General features: G+C 42.1%; 1 protein-coding gene across 1 annotated transcript in view; it reads left to right on the top strand.

Moving 5' to 3' along the window:
- The first annotated feature begins 14,593 nt into the window (after positions 1-14,593).
- PMFBP1 (polyamine modulated factor 1 binding protein 1) overlaps positions 14,594-19,352 on the top strand; it is a 44,202-nt gene continuing 39,443 nt past the window's right edge. Inside the window, exon 1 of the mRNA XM_064581569.1 lies at positions 14,594-14,605. Within this exon, the coding sequence (XP_064437639.1) occupies positions 14,594-14,605 (12 nt within the window). The remainder of the gene's footprint in view (positions 14,606-19,352) is intronic.

Raw genomic sequence — 19,352 nt, 5'->3', positions numbered from 1 at the left:
GCAAAAGATTGAAGGTATGTCTGAGACACTGAGCATAGTTCAATAAAGCTACGTACGGTGGGGAATACGAAGAAGGGCGGAGAGGGCCAGGAAAGCAGGACACAGGTCAAGGAGGACCTCATAAACCATTTTAAGAATCTTCCTATCATGAGAATGGTGGAGAATTATTGAAAGGTTTTAGGCAAGTAAATGACACGATCATATCTCTAATTGCTGGAGGAATAGGCAGGGTCATTGGGGATGAAGAAAAGAGGGACAATTAAAAGATTTATTTAAAAGATACAACAGGCAGGACTTGGTGAGTGGTGGGAGGAGAGGACAGGGAGTTGATAAGAGAGAGAGGGGGAAAGAGGGAGGATAGGGAGAGAAGATTCAAGATGGTGCTTGCATTTCTGGGCTTGAACAGATGGAATGAGTTTTGTGGTACCTTTCACTGAGGCAACTTGTAATAGTGGTTCAGAGCACAGACTCCAGGTAGTGCAGAGTTGGGCTACCTGGGTTTGAACCCCTTACTGCTGTGTAGTCTTGGGTAAGTTACTTAATCTCTCAGTGCCTCATTTTCTTATCTATAATGAAGATAACCAGAATACCTATTCTTAGAGTCATTATGCAGATTACATGAGTTAATGGTGACATGCTCAGAATAGTGCCTGGCACATAATAAATGCCTTATGTGTTTTTGTTAAGTAAATAAAATAGGTGACACAGGAGGAGTAACAGGTTTGGAGTAGAGGATTATTAGTTCAGTTTTGGAGATGTTGAACTGCAGAAATCTATGGAACAATCAAGAATAGCTGTCTAGACGGCAGTTGCATATATAGATCTGGAGCTCCAAATGGAGATCTGTGCTAGAGATTTTGTTCCAGGAGCGACCTCATATGAACGGTAACTGAAATCAGGACAATGGATAGAACAGATCAGAGAGGGTGTAGAATGAGAAAGAGAAGGACAAGACAAGGGAGAGTCTTGGGGACCATTTCAGGGCAGAAGAGGTACTTTACCTGCCAAAAATATTGAGGAGCAGTCAGAAGAGCAGGTGGAAAGCTAAGTGGTTCTCAGAAACCAAGGACAGAAAGTGTTTCTAGAAGGTGGAAGTAGCCGCTGCTGTCAAGTTTGTCAAATGTAATAAAGACCAAAAAAAGTCCATTGGATCTGACAACAAAAGTTTGACCTCAACCAATCAGAGTTGCTGCCCGTGGGTGGGGATGGAGGCTGGAGAAGGGGGTGGAGGAAAAATAAAGAGACAGCAAATGCAAACAATGTATTCATCATGATGAGTGGGGAGTAGTGGGGAGGAGAGAGCAAACAATAGGTGGAGGTCAGGAGAGGCTTTTTTTTTTTTAGTACAATGGAAGATATTTGAGCATATTTAAATGCTGTTATGGGTTGAACTGTGTCCCCCAAAATTCATATGTTGAAGTCCTAACCCCCAGCACCTGAGAATGTGACCTCATTTGGAAATAGGGTCATTGCAGATGTAATTAGTTAAGATGAGGTCATACTGGAGTGGGGTGGGTCCCTAATCCAATATGACTGGTGTCCTTATAAAAGGAGAATTTGAAGGCAGACATGCACACAGAGAGAACACCATGTGAAAATGAAGGCTGAGATAGGAGGGGTGCGGGCAAACCTCCAGAAGCTAGGTGAGAGGCACAGAACAGATTCTCCCTCCCAGCCCTCCTCAGAAGGAACCAACCCTGCCCACACCTTGATCTCAGACTCCTAGCCTTCAAAACTATGAGACAATAAATTTCTACTGTTTAGCCACCTAGTTTATAGTACTTTGTTACACCACCCCTAGGAAACTAATACAACTAAGTCGCCAGCTAATGGGACTTTTCACCATTTACTTAATTAATCAGGGTCCCAGAAGGAAGCAGATGGCACGCTCAAGCTGAGTAATTCATGGACTCTTTTATCAAGGAACCAGGTATAAAGGCGTGGGCAGGGCGTAAGGAAGCTACATGTTATCATGCAATCCCCAGGGAGAGTAAGAGTAGGCCTTAACCATCCCCAGACCTCAAGGGCCAGGGGTGGAGCAAACCTAACTGAAGTGGGCAGCAGAGTAGGGGCTTGGAAGGGCCCCTGACAGAAGTGTGACCCCAGCCTCAGTCACTGCTGGGGAGCTGCCAGGGCCAGGTCTGAGGGCATATGTGCAAATATGGCACAGCCCTCCCCCCCTCTGATCTTCTGCTGGTGCTCCACATCTGCCCAACCAACCAGAGGCCAGAGGGCAAGTGAGTTGCTTGACAGGCCCACAGGTGTGCCTCACTGGGCATGGAACCGAGGCAGGAGGGGTAGAGACTAGAAGTACGGGGCAGGGGCGCCTGGGTGGCTCAGTAGGTTAAGCAACTGACTCTTTTTTTTTTTTTTTAAAGATTTTATTTATTTATTTGAGACAGAATGAGAGAGAGAGAGAGAGAGAGCACATGAGAGGGGGGAGGGTCAGAGGGAGAAGCAGGCTCCCTGCCAAGCAGGGAGCCCGATGCGGGACTCGATCCAGGGACTCCAGGATCATGACCTGAGCCGAAGGCAGTCACCTAACCAACTGAGCCACCCAGGCGCCCCAAGCATGTGACTCTTGATTTCGGCCCAGGTCATGATCTCAGGGTCATGAGATCGGGCTCTGCCCTGGGCATGGAAGCCTGCTTAAGATTCTCTCTCTCTCCCTCTCCCTCTGCCCCTCCCCACCTCCCTCTCAAAAAAAAAAAAAAAAAAAAAAGGAAGTGAGGGGCAAATGGAAACCCAGTCCAATGCCTTCTCACACTTTGGAACTGCTTGACTACATTATATATTCAAATGCTTAAACTTTCAAAATGCTAATAAGAAGAATCATGGCCCCTCACTGCGTGAAGCCAGGCCCCTCACTGCGTGAAGCCCCTACAGGAGGGAAGGGGGCTATTTTATGGCTCCAGTACTCTTGTAGTTACATTTGTCATTGTTCATTTCTGTTCACCTAATGCATACTGGGTTCTTTGCACTTTTTAATTACTGAATAAATCAATATTTATAGTCTCTATTTCTCTTGGAAATATCCATTGAGAGGGACTTTTTCTACTATCACCTGACCTCTTGACTATTTGAAGTGACTGAGGTGTATCTCTCTCCTAGGTTACCTTTGAGATATGCCAATGAATGTAATTGTAACCAGAACAGGTCTGGTGTAAAATATGGGCTCATAAGGCACAGCAAGCGACTCCAGAGAAGCTTCTGTTTATGACATAATCGGTAAGAATCATTTCTTCTATATATGATTATAGACATTTATTTAACTAAACCAACTACAAGACTGTATTATCTAAACTAGTGCAGGTTGACCTGCTATCGCTTTTATATACTTCTATACCAGCTTTAACCAGTGCTTTATTTCAAGCGGAATCTTAATTCACCACAGAAATTAATGCAATAATCATAAGAATAATCAAAAGAATAAGTCTTTTATAATAAAGGGTGATGTACACATGTCCATAGCAGTTCACTTTTGGGTTTTGCAACATAAATAATTTTTAATCCCACAAAGTAGCACCAACTATGTGGCAATCTTTTGAGTCCTTGGGTTAGCTTTCCCAGGTGAAATTAAAGAACTGTTTTGTGACAATCCACTTCAGAAGCCTTCAGCTTCTCACACCATAATTACAGCTGCAATCCACTGGTTGCCTGCTTCTTGAAGAAGAAGGACCAGATTTGGAAGTCACTCTTGTAACTAGACTATCCATGTGAATATCTGCACACTGTATTGTCTCTGGTGGGGGGTAAAAGGGATGTAATAAAATACAGAAATTGTCATAGTGAGAGGAGAAGTTGCTCGTGGGTAAATCATTTGAGGAAAATCAGAATTGAGCTTTGACCCAGTTTCTCTCTCTCATGAATAATAGGAGTAAGAGGATGAGCTAGAAATGGCCTCAGAGATCAGTAGGGACAAAGGAGGAAACCAGGTGAGTGGAAAAAATGACCTTTGACAAATTCAGCCTTCAGGATCTTTCCAGGTGGAGATGTCTGAGAGCTGGGCAGCATATGGGAATAAACCTCATGAAGTAACAAGAAAAAGCCATACGTAGCTGAGCATTTTAATTAAAAAAATAAATAAACATTTAAAAAGCAAAAGATGGGGCGCATGGGTGCCTCAGCTGGTTAAGCACTGGACTCTTGGTTTTGGCTCAAGTCATGATATCAGGGTTGTGGGTTCGAGCCCTGCATCTGGGCTCGGGCTAGGCGTGGCGCCTGCTTAGGATTCTCTCTCTCCCTCTCCCTCTGTCCCTTCCCCCTTCCCCCCTCTAAAAAATAACTAATTAAGTAATTAAAAAATAAAATAAAAAGCAAAAGACAAAATGGAGAGGAAGTGGGGAGTACCCCATGGCCCAAGCTGTCTTCCCACGAAATGCACTTCCATGAATGGTCCCAACTGGGTATTTCTAATTTTTTAAAAAGTCACGCGCACATGCTGCCACACACCCCCAAAAGTTTCCTTCCTTCCCTTTGTTTTGGAGACAGAAATTCCCTTTACAGCCTCCTTGTCACCGGCACCGAGGGAGCACTGGAGTGCACCAGAGCCTGGCGGCTTTCCTCCCTCATCGCCACTTGTGCGGTTGATGCGCTCTCAGTTCCAAAGTGCCAGACTGTGCTGCCTTCAGTCAATCCATTTAGCCAAAGGCCTCTGATTTGTTCACATTTACCACAACACACACACAGGGCTGGAGGATTTTTTTTTCTTTTTTCTTTTTTCTTTTTTTTTTTTTCCACTATTGATCTGGTGCTTTAAGAGGGGAAAAAATCTCCTTGGCTGTCTAAACACTATTGATCCCTGCTTGGGAGTCACAGCAGAAGTGTAGAAAGGGCGGGGATGAATTGAAATTTCATTTCCGACAACTTGTTCCTGTTATTTTTACCCTTTCGGACGGGGAGAAACACGTTGCTGCTGCTTCAGTCAATGTGGTCGATAGCTCCACTGAGAAACTCAACACGGCTTCCGCCAGAGGTTCGGCAATGAGACATGATGTTGGATTTGGAGTGTATGAAACTGAAGGATGCTGGTGAAAAGCACGAGGTCTTCGCAAACGGTTTGGGGCTTGCTCTGACCTCAAGGGAGCCGTGGCTTCGGAGAAAAGGGTTACAGAGGCAACAACATTCCTGTTTGGGAAAGGCCCTGAGCAGCCTCGCAAGAAGCTTCACGGTTAGCTGGAGCCCCGCTTCAAACTCTCGGCTGGGTTTTCCGTAACAAGAAAAGGAGAGATCCTCTTGAGCCAAAGCTAAATTTCAGGCCTCAGACAGCAACATTATGTTGCCCTCTTCCAGGAGGTTGCTCATTACCGTCTGGAAAAGGACTGATGTAGAAACTGGAGCTGCAGGCCCGCAGGGAACGGGTGGACGACGATGGATGTTCAAGGGCACACATCTGCAGCCAGGAGCCTCAGGAAGCACTCCCACCCTGTCAGCACGCTGAGTAGATGTGGTTTGGTGCCAACAGCACCAGCTTTGTTCTTACTTTTATGAGATGTTCAAAGAACACAGCAGAGAACCAGGCTCCTTCTTCCTAATGGCAACATCTGGCATTTATGTAGCCACGCACCTTTGATCCTTAAGGATCCCAAAGCACTTTGTAACCTGCTGCAGTGCTAATGGCCAGAGCAACCATCTTACTTACAGTAAATGTGGTCAAATACTCCCCACATTGGTTCCCTCTTCTCAGTGTTGCCGTGTACAGAACAGTTCTGCATTCTGGAAGGAACGATTCCAGTTTGGATCTCAAGCATCAACTTTTGTGTGTCGTTTTTTTTGCATTTTGTTCAGTACTGTGCCCCCCCACCCTGCTTCTTTTTAACTGAAAGTACTTTATAACCATTCTTAATAAACAGTACTTCGTTTATATTTCCAACTATTTTATAGGCCTGTTTCTGCTTCTATCCCCATCCCTCCCATTCCAGAGAAAGATGAAAATGTTCTTTTCTCCTGGGAGCCAAGAATCTGCATTGCGGATGAGGTTGCAAATTCAGACACAATAAACAGAATTAAGAAAAACTGAGCTGGCATTTGACAGAAATTGTAAAATGACACTCAGAAATGTTGCTCTTGTGGAAATTACTGATATTAAAATATAAATCAGTGTCTTGTGTTTCCCATAGCACCAGGGGCTCTATTAGGTTATGTAGTTTGATTGCTGAGCTGAACCTAAGAGACTTGGCAGTTCCGTGCTGAAGTTATCCCAAAGTATTTAACCCCTCTCCTCCTGAAGAGCAGGCATCCAAGGAAATGCCAGCTAAAAACATTGCCTCCAAAAGGCCTTGGCTTTTTCATTGAACAATTTGAAATATGGGAGAAGGTAGAGGGGGCTAACATGTGGAGAGAAGGTAAAGGAATTTAGAAAATCCTTTCTCAAGGCAAGAATCTTGTTGCATAGCACCAGGAAGAAGGCAGCCTGGGGCAACTCAAAAAGCAGATTCAATGCTAGAAGGGGCAAAGGAGAACAGGCCATTATGGTTTTTTAAATATTACCCCTGTTATATATGTATAATTTTTTAAATCTCCACAACAACCTTGTAAGGTAGGCACTGTTACTCCAGTTTTTTCAAAGTGAGAAAACTGAGACTCAGAAAAGGTAACTTGCCCAAGGTCAATAACTTGAGTCAAAATGTGAACCGTGACTCCATAAAGAAATGGCTGGAGCAAGGAAAATAAAAGATGAGCCTGAAGCATCTTGAAGTGCCAAAAAGTAAGGAAGTATGCAAGAAAGGATGGGGGCCTATTGAAAGGACACAGGAGCTGGGGTACCTGGGTGGCTCAGTCGATTAAGCGGCCAACTCTTAATTTTGGCTCAGGTCATGATCTTAGGGTCCTGGTCTGGTTCCATGCTCAGCAGGGAGTTTGCTTGAGATTCTCTCTCTCCCTCTCCCGCTGCCCCTCCCCCCAGTGCGTGCACACTCTCTCTCTTTCTCTCTCAAATAAATAAATCTTAAAAAAAAAAATTTAGGAACCAAATTGAAAGAGCTCCCAATGGCCAAACTTAGAACATTTGAGCAACAAAATAAACAATTATATTAGATTATAACCCACAGAACAAAATAGATAACCATGAGTTCATACTGAAAGAAAGAAAGAAGAAAGAAAGAAAGAAAGAAAGAAAGAAAGAAAGAAAGAAAGAAAGAAAGAAAGAGCGAGCAGCTCTTCCTTAGGAAGAATTCCAATGAATAAATGTAGAAGGAATAAAGGAAATATAAAATCCTTACTACAATACTGCAGCAGTAATTGTTGTAAGCAAGATCCACCTTGCTAAAAATAGTGGGTGAGAGTTTCAGAAAAAAAAAAAAAAACAGGATATTTATATACTCTCAAAGTATCTCCCCCATCTTAAAAAGCTATTAATTATAATGGAGAAAATAGGATAACTGTATAGTGGATGAACTCGGTAAACACCAGCATAACCAAATGACCAATGTTAACATCATCAGTATAAGACATATTAACATTATGTCTTATTGATGCTAACATTGGAAAGCTGGAGAAAGGGTATATAGGAACTCTCTGGACTATTTTTGCAACTTTTCTGGAAATCTAAAATTATTTCAGATAGGTCTGTATGTTCCCCATCTTTCACAAGAGTAGACCACTGCTGGCTGTGTGGAAAGACAAAGCAAATCAAAAATAACCATGATAAAGGCAGGTTGTGTTGTGTTAAAAGCATTATAGATAAAGTGCTGTAGGAGTATGAGGGGTTACCTACCTGGCAAGGCTGCTGCGAGGATTAATTCTGTTATTTTTTGTTTATAACTGTGCCTGACATATAGTAGTTGCCATACACATGTTAATAGTACATGTGGCTGGAGGGAAGATGACAGAAATGGCAGTTGAGTTGGGTTTTGAAGGTGTGTGATTTTTGGACAGGCAGAAAGGAGATCTCTCATTTAAAAGGAAAGATACTGAACAATCAGGTGGGAGAGTTTTCGCCATGTCAGTCAATCATAGTGGCAACCAAGATTAGAGGAGTGTGTACTTCAACAGAGGAAATTTTACTAAATGGCATGGGAATATTGCTGGTGTCAGTAGGAGGATAGAGTGTGTCACTCTCTTCCTCACTCTGGATCCCCCTACTCCAAACATCAAGTGGAGAAAAAGAGTGAAACCAAAGAGCTGATGTATCAAGAGAAAACCGAGTCAAGTGTCAAGGAAAGGAAGAGGCATTTGAGAAAAATATCTGTGGGGTGAAGGGTTGGTCCATAATGAAATAGGGGTTCTAAAATGTACAGTAGAGAGGCACCTGGGTGGCTCAGTCGTTGGGTGTCTGCCTTCGGCTTGGGTCGTGATCCCGCGGTCCTGAGATCGAGCCCCGCGTCGGGCTCCCTGCTTGCGGGAAGCCTGCTTCTCCCTCTCCCACTCCCCCTGCTTGTGTTCCCTCTCTCGCTGTCTCTCTCTGTCAAATAAATAAAATATTTAAAAAATAAAATGTACAGTAGAAACAGCCTGTTGAGGTGCTAAAAATTGGGAGTGAGTTGTAGAAAGTTCTCTCTGAGAAGAACATAAATAAGGATACTTTTTCCATTTATTTCCATTAGATTCAGCTGCATGAAACAAAAAATCCAAAATAACAGTGACTTAAGATAGAAATCCCTCTCTCTGTCCAGGGCTGGAATGGTGTTTCCACACCATTCAGGGGCTTAGGCTCTTTCTGTTCTGTCTCTATGAGCATCTCCTCCTGTTCCAAATGTTTGCTGGGTTAAATCAGCATTCCAAGCAATCAGGAAGGAGGAAGGAACAAAGAGTTGTGCACTACTACTAATTAAGAAGATTTTCTGGAAGTTTCCCACAGTATTTCCTCTTACATCTCATTGAAAAAAACTTAGACATGCAGCCATACCTAGCTAGCTACAAGAGAGTTGGGATAGGTAGTCTTCTATTTACTTATTTTTATTTTAAATCCAGTATAATTAACATACAGTGTTATATCAGTTTCAGGTATACAATACAGTGACTCAACAACTCCGTATATTACTCAGTGCTCATCAAGATAAGTGTACTTTTTTTTTAAGATTATTTACTTGAGAGAGAGCATGTGTGCAAGAGTGGGGGGAGGGGTAGAGGGAGACAATCTTCCAAGCAGACACCCTGCTGAGCAGGGACTCCCATGGGGCCCAACATGGGGTGGAGGCAGGGGCCCCATGCAAGGTCCTATCCCAGGACCCATGAGATCATGACCTGAACCGAAACCAAAAGTCAGTTGCTCAACTGACTAAGCCACCCAGGTGCCCCAAGATAGTGTACTCTTAATCCCTTTCACCTATTTCACCCATCCCCCGCCTCCAGTAACCATCTGTTTGTTCTCTATAGGTAAGAGTCTGTTTTTTGGTTTGTCTCTTTTTTTCCCTTTGTTCATTTCACAGCCTTTTAGATGAGCACATGGACACCCCAATAAAATTAGGGCTCTATTACTAAGCAAGATAAGAAGTATGGATCCTGGAATAGGCAATAATAGCCTCAGTAAAAAGTACCAAAGAAGATAGCCATGGGGAGAGAATTTCACCTGTGACAGTGAGACTGATAAATCCTGGAACCCCTTCTCTTGTTCCTACTGGACCCTCATCTCTTCTGCCATTACAAAGTCTCCTTCTGGGAAGACCCAACTAGCCATGCTTCCTCTCCAGAAAAGCCTCTGTCTTGGGGTTGGACTATGACCCAACCTTGGTGTCAAGTTCCTATTCACTAAGTTATGGTGCAGAACCCCAAACCCTGACAAAACCATCTCCCATGTCATCTCCTCCTACCACATTCCCCTATTAGATATGCCCTACATGATCAGGGAATTTCTCTTTTAGAACTGAGTTCGGATCCAAAGAAGTAGACTCTGTTCATGCCAAGTTTCTGCACTCTATGGCTCCATCCATGCATTCTGGGTAGAAATAATTTATTATACAAGGAGCATCCCCATCAATTCATGGTGCTCACATATTTTTAAAAATAGAGGAAACATTGAGCATCATCTCATTATTTCAATAATTAAGAGCTCTAGAATTGATCACACTTTTTTCATTGGTAGGAGGTGGAACATTGGAGAAAAATCTAAAACCCAGCAAGAATAAAGGAAAGACTTATGGCTGAGTGTAGGTAAACCTATTGGTTTAGATTAGCCCCCAGGGATAACTTTAACTTTATCTCCTAAATTTTTTTCCAGTGTTACTGAGATATAATTGACATACAGCACTGTATAAGCTTAATGTGTATAGCATAATGACTTGATTTACATATATTGTGAAACGATTACCATAATAAGTGTAGTTAACATCTCATATAGATACCAAAGCAAAAAAAATTGCTTTTTTTCCTTGTGATGAAAACTCTTAGGATTTACTCTCAACTTTCAAATAGACCATACAGCAGTGATAACTATAGTCATCATGTTGTACATTACATCCTCAGTTCTTATTTCTTTTATAACCAGAAGTTCATTTTTCTAAGGCTAATAGTCCATCCGTACACCCAGGCAGTTAGTTACCAGTTTCTTAGGGAGAGAACCAGCATGAGCAGTCTGTGGTTATGGAATTAGTGTAACTTCATGTGGGTAGATGGTGTATGAAACACTAACACTTGTTTCCCATCCTGCCCACTCAACCTGTACTTCATTGGATTCATTCACTTGTACTCTTTTTCCTTCCTCTCCCAAAAACTAAACAAAGCCTCTCTGAGTTAAGAAAGAGGAAGGAGAGGGGAATTTGGGCATAAGCAAGAGAATTAGACCCTGGTGAGATTGATGAGGTGGACAAGAGTTGGGGAAACAGTAGAATCCCAGATAGGCATAGCAAACCAGGGGCAGAAGATATTTTTGATCAATACCAGGAATGGGGGGCAGAAAAGTGAGCAAGATCTTAGGATCCTATACACTTCTTCTCAACACCTTTCCAGGTAAAATGCAGAACGATGTTAGGGCGGGTCTAAGAAGAAAGGGCCTGAGACCAATCTGACGTGTGTGTGTCTCTCTCTGCATTAGGAGCATCCTTGGAGAATGAAAGAGGGTCAGCAGCCCCAAAGCCCACAGTATGAAGAAGATGCAGTACATGCAGCCTGTTGACCAGGACACAGACATCACAGCTTACTCCAGCTGGGAGAGATGCCCGTGACCATGGACCAGAGCCACCTCTGATGCCAGAATCCAACATTGGCCAGAATTTAGGTGTACTCTGAAGAGACCTTAAAAAGATGGAGGGAATCATGAACTGATTTATTTTTGACCTGAAAATGATGGCACTTTCTCAGAAATAACTAAGATTTTGCTTTCTGCCGTTTGGTGAAAATGGGGCTCAGTAACCAGGTTGAGTAATAGAAAAGCAGTTGCTTTTTCTTTGCACACCTGATTTCATACCTGCTAAACTTAGTCACTCATGTAAGGTACAGTGCTAGGTGTTTCTTGGGAATCTATAAAGTACACTTAGTGTGGACTGAGGCCTACCCAGAAGCACAAACATCACTTAGATGCTCTGACCAAGTTTCTGTTTTCACTACAACTGTTTTTTTGTTTGTTTTCTGGTCACAGCTGTCACCAAGGGAAGGCCTGCTGGGGGGAAAAAGGGGGGCATATCTTTTGAGTACAAGAAAGCAGTTCCCTAGGCAGATGCAGCAGAATTGGATATGCCAGTGGAAGAGATGAGGCATGAAGAAGTGAAGGTCTCAAAAGAGATGCAGGAGACAGCACCACAGAAGACACAGAATAAGGGTTTGAGAAAAGAGAAGATGTCCAAGTCCTAGACCCAGGTATCAGTATCCACGGATCAGGTAGGGAACCCCTCCCTCTGTAATGAGTTCTTTCCTCTACAAAATATTGGTCCCGCCACACCCCTCAGAGAGCGTTGTGAAGGCTCACATGACCATTTTATAAAGCATTAGAGGCTCCCTCAAAGCACTCTTCCTTGTCCATCTGGCAAACATTACTGTCAAATGCATTGGAAAATTTATCATATAACCCTTCCATATTTTTCATCATAAGCACTTCCAAATTGCGCACTGCTGTTAGTGACTCACAAGATTCCCGTCTCCTTCATGAAACACAACTTAGTTCTCTGTTTTTTTCCTCTCACTTACTTAGTAAAGCCCAATGTCTTTTCATACAAATATGAGAGCCTCTGCCTTCCATTTTTCCTTCCAAACACTTTTGGTTCTTGCAGCCGTAGCTGTGTAACTCCATAGTTGATGAAATCATCACAATTTAGACAGTAATTTTTCTGTCTTTGGGATAAGATTTCACTTGATTTAAGAGTCATCTCCTGACCATCCTGTAGGTCTGCCTGTAGAGGAATATTATTCTCAAGGATATATTTGTTCCATTCCAACTTTTGTGTGATGCTTGGGCTAAATTCATGGTTCCAAGTAAAGAAACATGTGCATCAAGGTAGAACATTGAATCAGTAAGTCTTAGTGCTAGAAAGGACAATGGTCATTTAATACAACACTCCCCACTCCCAGTTTATAGAGCCAGAAACAAAGCCTTGGAGAGATAAGTGCTTTTCTTTCCAAAGGCCACTCCTTGACTTAGGTGCTGAACAAGGTTTAGAAGCTTGGTGGCCTACAGCCCAGTTTAGTGTTTTTATGCCACAATATTTTTAATCTTCTCATTTGCCTAGTGCTGTAGATTGTTTGTGTCACCCCCAAAATTCATGTGTTGACATTTTAATCCCCAAAATGATGGTATTAAGAAATGGGGATTTTGGACGAACCAGAGAGGGAGACAAACCATAAGAGACTCTTAATCTCAGGAAACAAACTGAGGGTTGCTGGAGTGGAGGGGGGTGGGAGGGATGGGGTGGCTGGGTGGTGGACAATGGGGAGGGTATGTGCTATGGTGAGTACTGTGAATTTTGTAAGACTGATGAATCACAGACCTGTACCCCTGAAACAAATACTACATTATAAATGTTAATTAAAAAAAAAAAAAGAAATGGGGACTTTGGGAGGTGATTAGGTCAAGAAATGCGAACCCTCATGAACGGGATTAGTTTCCTTATAAAGAGACTACAGATCATTCCCATGCCCTTTCAGCCATGCAAAGTCACAGCAAAAACAAAACAAACAAAAACAAGCAAACAGAAACAGCTGTCTCTGAAGCCAGTCTTCACCAAATACCTAATCTTCTGGCAGTTTGGTCAGGGATTTCTCAGCCTCCAGAACTGTGAGAAATTTCTGTCGTTTATAAGCTACCCAGTTTGTGATATTTCGTTATAGCAATACGACTGGCCAAGACACCCAGTGTGGTGACATTCACCAATATTTCCTTTAAGGCATAAAGGAAGAAGTCAGGCATAGCTGTGTGACTTGTTTTGGCCAATGAAATGTGAGTAGAAGTGAAGTGTGTCACTTCCACTTTAAGAACTGTGTGTTCCCCCTCTGCTGCATGGCAACAGGCAACATACCAGATGAGGTTCTACCAGCTGAGGACAATGAAGAGCAGCCCCAGCTGACTCATAAAGGACCTGTAGCACAGTGAGAAATAAAGTTTCATGGTTTTAAGTCACTGAGATTTGGGGGTTGTTTGTCACTGCAACATCACCTGGCCTCTCCCAATTGAGTAAGCCTGAGCTAAATCCCCATTCCCATGATGCATCTCTGTGCACAAAGACTAAAGAGGGTAAACAATGCAGCACATCAGAACACAACCCCACAAAACATTCCAAATTCCATGTCTCACCAGCATTCTTTCTTCCTCCTGGCTTATATTAGGGGTGGAGGATGTGGTTCATTACAAAGAATGAGTATTTTGATAGCTTCTCATTCTTGGAACTATTCTGCAGGTAAGTGCCTGGTGGAAATTTCCTCTAGTCGTAGAGTGAAGAACATAAATAAATTATTAGTAAGTCAGTGCATTATGACCTGAAAATCATCATCCTATACTTACATACATACATGCGCAAAAAACTTTGGTTTTCCTTGAGACTTTATATAGATAATTCTCAGCACTCTACAAGTTTCATAACTTTACAAGCACCACATTAGAGTAAACCGATGCTTTGAAAAAAACCACATCATCAGGCATTTCCAAAGTAACAGTTATAAATTAATGGCAGCTTCTCAAGAAGTAGTAAGAGAGCCCGTGTGACCTTGGGTAAGTCACATAGCCTCTCTGGACTTCAGTTTCCTCCTCTGTAAAACAAGGAAAATAATAATATCTACTTCCCAGGGTTATCCTGAGAAAGAAGGTGGGTTGTGCACATTCTGTCTGGTTCATAATTAGTGCATAATGTTAACTATATTTGAGCCATTGAATACTTAGAATAGAAAGTAAGATCATCTCAGAACTTTTGCTTTCCAAGAAACTGTGAATTCAGAAATGATTTAGTCCACCAAGTGTTGGTTTTGGGGAAAAGATGTAAACCCTTGGTTCTGTCTGTCTGGTGAAGGTGTTAACACGCTTTTGAAAATGCAGATGGATAGACAAGTAGGTACTGCTAACAGTTTGGGAAATGTTTCCAAGCTCTCTGCTTAGAGCACGCATCCAGATGGGAAAATCTTTAAAGGGCTAGACTCATTTCTACTTTTACCATATTAAATTCTTGGACTTTTGCAGGTTTATAACAAAGCTCAGAAAATGCTAAAGCTCAAAGGAGAATTGAGAGGTACCAAGGAAATGAAAGATGAGGTAAGACTCCTAACTGTCCTACACACACAGAGTTGAACCTGTGTTACAATGAACTTCTTTTCAAGTTTCATGATTCAAAATTCTAGTAATAAGCATCCCAGAATATCACAGAGAGGTGGGCAGCAGACCATAGTGTTTAAGAGCCAGACTTGAGCGAGGTGGGTCAAGGTCCACATCTAATAGCAGTATAATACTGGGCATGTTACTTACCCTCTCTGAGCTTCCTTTCCCTTACCTAGAAAATATGAATAATTAACACCTATTTCAAAGGTTTGCCATGAGGATTAAGTAAGATACCACATATAAAACACTAGTTCTTGGGACATAGGAAGCATTTAAAAGATAGTAACTATTGTTGCCAACATTGTCTCTTAATCTGGAATGATATGGAAATGGAGTGTTCTAATTTGTCTAATATTTTGGTCAAACTGTGTTTACCTATTCCCTGTCTTGTTCCAGAAAGCATTTAAGGGGGATGTTTAGGTTATTATAGGATTGTCCCACATGACATATGCTTTTAACAGACCTCTTATCAAGAGCTGAACACTTTCTAAAAGAGGTGTTTCCGCTTCTTTCCTGCTGGATTACTGGAGGGAGCAGTACAGGATTTGCTGCATGTTCTGCAGGGAACCAGGATCTGGTATGCATTTTCTAGACGGGCATTTCTTAATTCAGTTGATATCTTTGGACCACTTTTGATGTGCCAGGCATTGTTCTAGAGGCTGAGGATAAAACAATGAACAAAACAGAGAAAGATCCATGTTCTTGTGGAGCTTACTTTCTAGTAAAAGAATTTCTCCCAAAGATATGATGGAGAAAAGTATGTAGCAACTGCCCAAGTGCCAATAAAAATCAGCCCATATTCCATATGTGGCTGACCACTGCCATATGCCATGCGTATCCTAAATTATATATTTATGTAGTGTGCCATTTTTTAAGAATTTAGAACACAATGAAATATACTCATTCTTCACTAGATGAACAAAAGTGGTTCCAAAATTTTTGCTCACAGGCAAAACCTTGTATAAGTGTCCATTAATTCCCAATATAAGTAATCAAAAACTGCAATGTTTCTATCAATGGAAAAGTAAACTCAGGAATCAAGTTAGTAATATTGATAACAGTGCTTGAAATTACTGTAGATAACTAACTGTAAACTCATATTACAGAAGTAAAATGTAGAAATTCCTGAAGCAATGATAATTTTGAAGGTTTTATGCTTTTTAAAACAGACCTCTCACAAGAAATTGAAACATGCTGAATGGTAGTGGTGGTTTTCCATTGTTTGTTAAAGATTTGTCTTTATCCTCAGATAAAAAAAGATAATATCCCAAAGATGATGATCTTTATGGTGGTGTTGGTTGACTCCAAAATTACTCTGGAAACCGCCACCCAAGCTTTCTTGTTCAAGTGCCAAATCCTCGATGGACTGCTGCCATCTTAAATCTTTGTAACGCTCTTGACTTCTGAGAGTGCTTGTGAATCACAAGCCTCGGTTTAACATCAGCTTCTTCCAAGAAGAAGCACGAGACTATCTGTCAATGCTTTAAAGTCTAGAGCAAAATTTCTTTCTATCTTTGGAAACGTATGTTCGAGAAGGCATCCTCTTTGAAAAAGACCCATCAGATAAGGCCAGAAAATTTGCTTCAGTAAACCATCTATTTTCCAATAACTATCATGATTGCAACTGCGGTACCAGAACTCACCATTTTGCCTGAAGTTGGTAGCTGCTGCTGATGTCACATGCCTTCAACCAGTGACCAGGTCCCAACCTCACATAAGCAAAACTGGGGTATCTAAGTGCATGGCTTACATAAATGAAAACTCACCTAGGAGCAGAGGCTTGTGATTTCAGCCATCGTTAATGACTTCAGATCTAGGACAGGATCAGATGGTGCCTCAGGGTCAGCATTATGACTCTCAGCTCCTCTCATGCCCCAGTACTGGTTACAGAGCTTTGATTGATGAAATGTCAGATTAAATCAATTCCTGCCGCATATTGGTACTCAAGAGGCATCTGCCTGGAATTTAGCCTTCATAAAGTAGATAGGATTAGAAATAGTGTACAGTGACCTCTGTACAAGATATTAGCAAGAAATTAGGTTTACTGGAACCTCAGAAACACTTGCCTTTCTGGAGTTCTGAGGTGAGCACATCCTCTTCTTACAACTACCTATGGTAAAAAATATTTTGTTGTGCATGGGAGTCACCTCATTGCTCTCCCAGCATTTTCACCATTTTCACGCCTGTTCTGATGAATAAAAACCCCTGTATGATTTGGACTTTTGGAGTGAATGGTTAGGTTTTGATTTCAAAAGCAAATTTCATTTGACATCCAACAAAACACATTTGTTATTCCCAATTGGTTTACGGAATCCTCAAAGAAAGAATTATTTATTCCAAGCCTCTTGTTTTCTGAATGAAGAAACTGCCTCAGAGACTCTGAGTCAATGCTAATGTCCAAATTAGATGAGATCATCTACATTAAAGATCCAATTCTGAAGTCCTGTTGGTGCATTAGAACGGGGCCAAGCAGGCTTCTGCTCAGAAGACATCTAAAACTAGAGGGAGAAGGGTTTTTTATTGGCCTGACAGAAAGAGGGCATTTAGCTTTTAGGTTGGAGAGGCTCAAGTTGTATATCACTGCTACTTTGTTAATGAGTCCACAGTGTGCCAGGCTCCCTATGGAACAATCTGGTGACATGGTCCTCACTTTAAGATGCATATATTCAGCATTAAGGCAAGAGGATAGAGCATTTGACACTTCCATAGAGCAGGCATTGTATTGTCACCTAATCTGCTTATAGATGCCAAAGAAAAAGTCCTGTGGTGAGAGGGGAGGAGATCCCTAGGTCCCAATCCCCAGAGAGCCTCTACTCCCTATTCCCAGTGTGGCAGCAATGAGAAAAGGAATTTAAAGCACTAGAATCAAATTGCTGCTCCTTGTCGGGTCAAGGATTTTGTTTTCTAGTTAGAAAACAATGTCCATACACCATTTGTTTTTAGCTGCTCTACACACATTCTCTTAAGAGAGTCCCTGGTAAATTGTGGTAATGGTAATTACGTGCTTGGGGCAGTTGACATCCACTGTTATTTTTCTGAAAGTGAGGAACAAGGGATGGGAGCAAGAGAGGAAGAGAGAGAGTTTTGAGATAATGAAATCCTTTTAATGACAGAGCCATGCCGTTAACCTAATTAAACTGTAAAGTGGTAAAAAAAAAAAAAAAAAAAAAAAACCCAGGTACTAAATGGAAATGAAGAAATAAATCAGCTGAGACAGCAGCACTTCTGGGAAACCTTCTGAATTCCGAATACTCTGACATTGCAGTGTCCGATTCTCGTGGTTATCCTCTGGCCCCCCTCGGCCTTGTGCAGAGGTCTCTTAAACTGACCTGTCCAGTAAGGCTTGATTTACAATGTCCATATCAGGTCTCCAGCTCCCCTGGGAATGAGTGTTATGTAGCTCATATATTTAAGAAGCCAAAGCAATCAGTGGGATATGGTGGCAGATCACTGGCTACAGGGTCAGGAGAGCAGAACTCTCCTCATTCTGCTGCTAACCAGCTATAGGACCTTGGGCATTGTCGTTTGGATCACTTTAGCATTTCTGTGCACCCATGTCTTCTGTGTGCTTTTGCACCTGAAACTCTCTTAGAAGAATTGCCCTTGGGCTATTGGGGTCACTTTGCTCATAGAAGCAGAGAGCTGGAAGTCCTTGGGAGCTTATATCCCACAGGGCAGCCCTTAGCTACTGACTGACTGATAATGAGTCTGACAGCCCAGCTTTTGCAACTAATCAAGACAAACTCTGAGGTGTAACTTACACTCCAGAGTTCCCTGTGGGATCAGGCTGAAGCTACCGCCTGCAGGACTTTGTCTGAAATCATGGCCTTCGTTGGTTTCGTGCTCTTTCCTGTCAGGCTTCCTCCACTTCCTTGTTGATTTCTCTCGGAAGTGCTTCTTTAATAGGTGCCGGGAATCCTCACTGAAGAGTCTGCTCTGGATAATCTAACATAAGGCAAGCATCTACCATACAAACAGCCTCCTCAGTTCCAGCATCTAAAACTCAGTGGTGGTAGAACCTGTCCTCTTGAGTGTTATGAAGAATCTGCACAGTGATAGGATTAAACCACTGGACAGGTTCACAATTTCTTTTCATACCATTGCCACCCACAACACTGGGAGTGGAAGGTGGCATCCTAGTGTGATGGGGCACCCACTTTCTTACCACAGGCTCCACCTCCAACCCCACCCAAGTTGCTATGCTCCACACTATTTTGATCTCGATCATTAATTTCCATTCTGACCTGTAATTAGCTCATCTTTTTCACTGGTAATCAAAGGCAGATTATTTTATGCAATCAGCCCAGGGGTTTTATTTTTATTCTCCTTGGTGTACATCTCCACAGAAAAGCACTAGGTTTACAGGTAAGGGAGGTCTTTTGGTTTAGTGAGTAGAAGAGAAAGTTAAGACACTTCAGAACCCGCATCAGCTCCATCACTGATTCACTATAGTCCTGACAAGTTCATTTGACATTTCACTATGTTCATTTCATCAGTGGCAGAACCATTAATATTTATAGATAGTCTGCTAGGTGCCTGGAATTTTTCTAGGCACTGACTTCCTCTTGAAAAACAGGGGAAATGTCTGCGATGTACCCACAGCAGTGGGTGAAGATTAATTAATGTAAATAAGTAATTGTCTGAATAATGCAGAGCACTCAGACACCTCGCAAATGGATACTGT

This window comes from Mirounga angustirostris, unplaced genomic scaffold (genome assembly GCF_029215605.1).
Source record: "Mirounga angustirostris isolate CCGP_5_RB_7025 unplaced genomic scaffold, mMirAng1.0.hap1 SCAF_16, whole genome shotgun sequence".
NCBI classification, from domain to species: domain Eukaryota; kingdom Metazoa; phylum Chordata; class Mammalia; order Carnivora; family Phocidae; genus Mirounga; species Mirounga angustirostris.
Note: the sequence above shows the minus strand (reverse complement) of the source record. Positions and strands in the feature narration are given on the sequence as shown.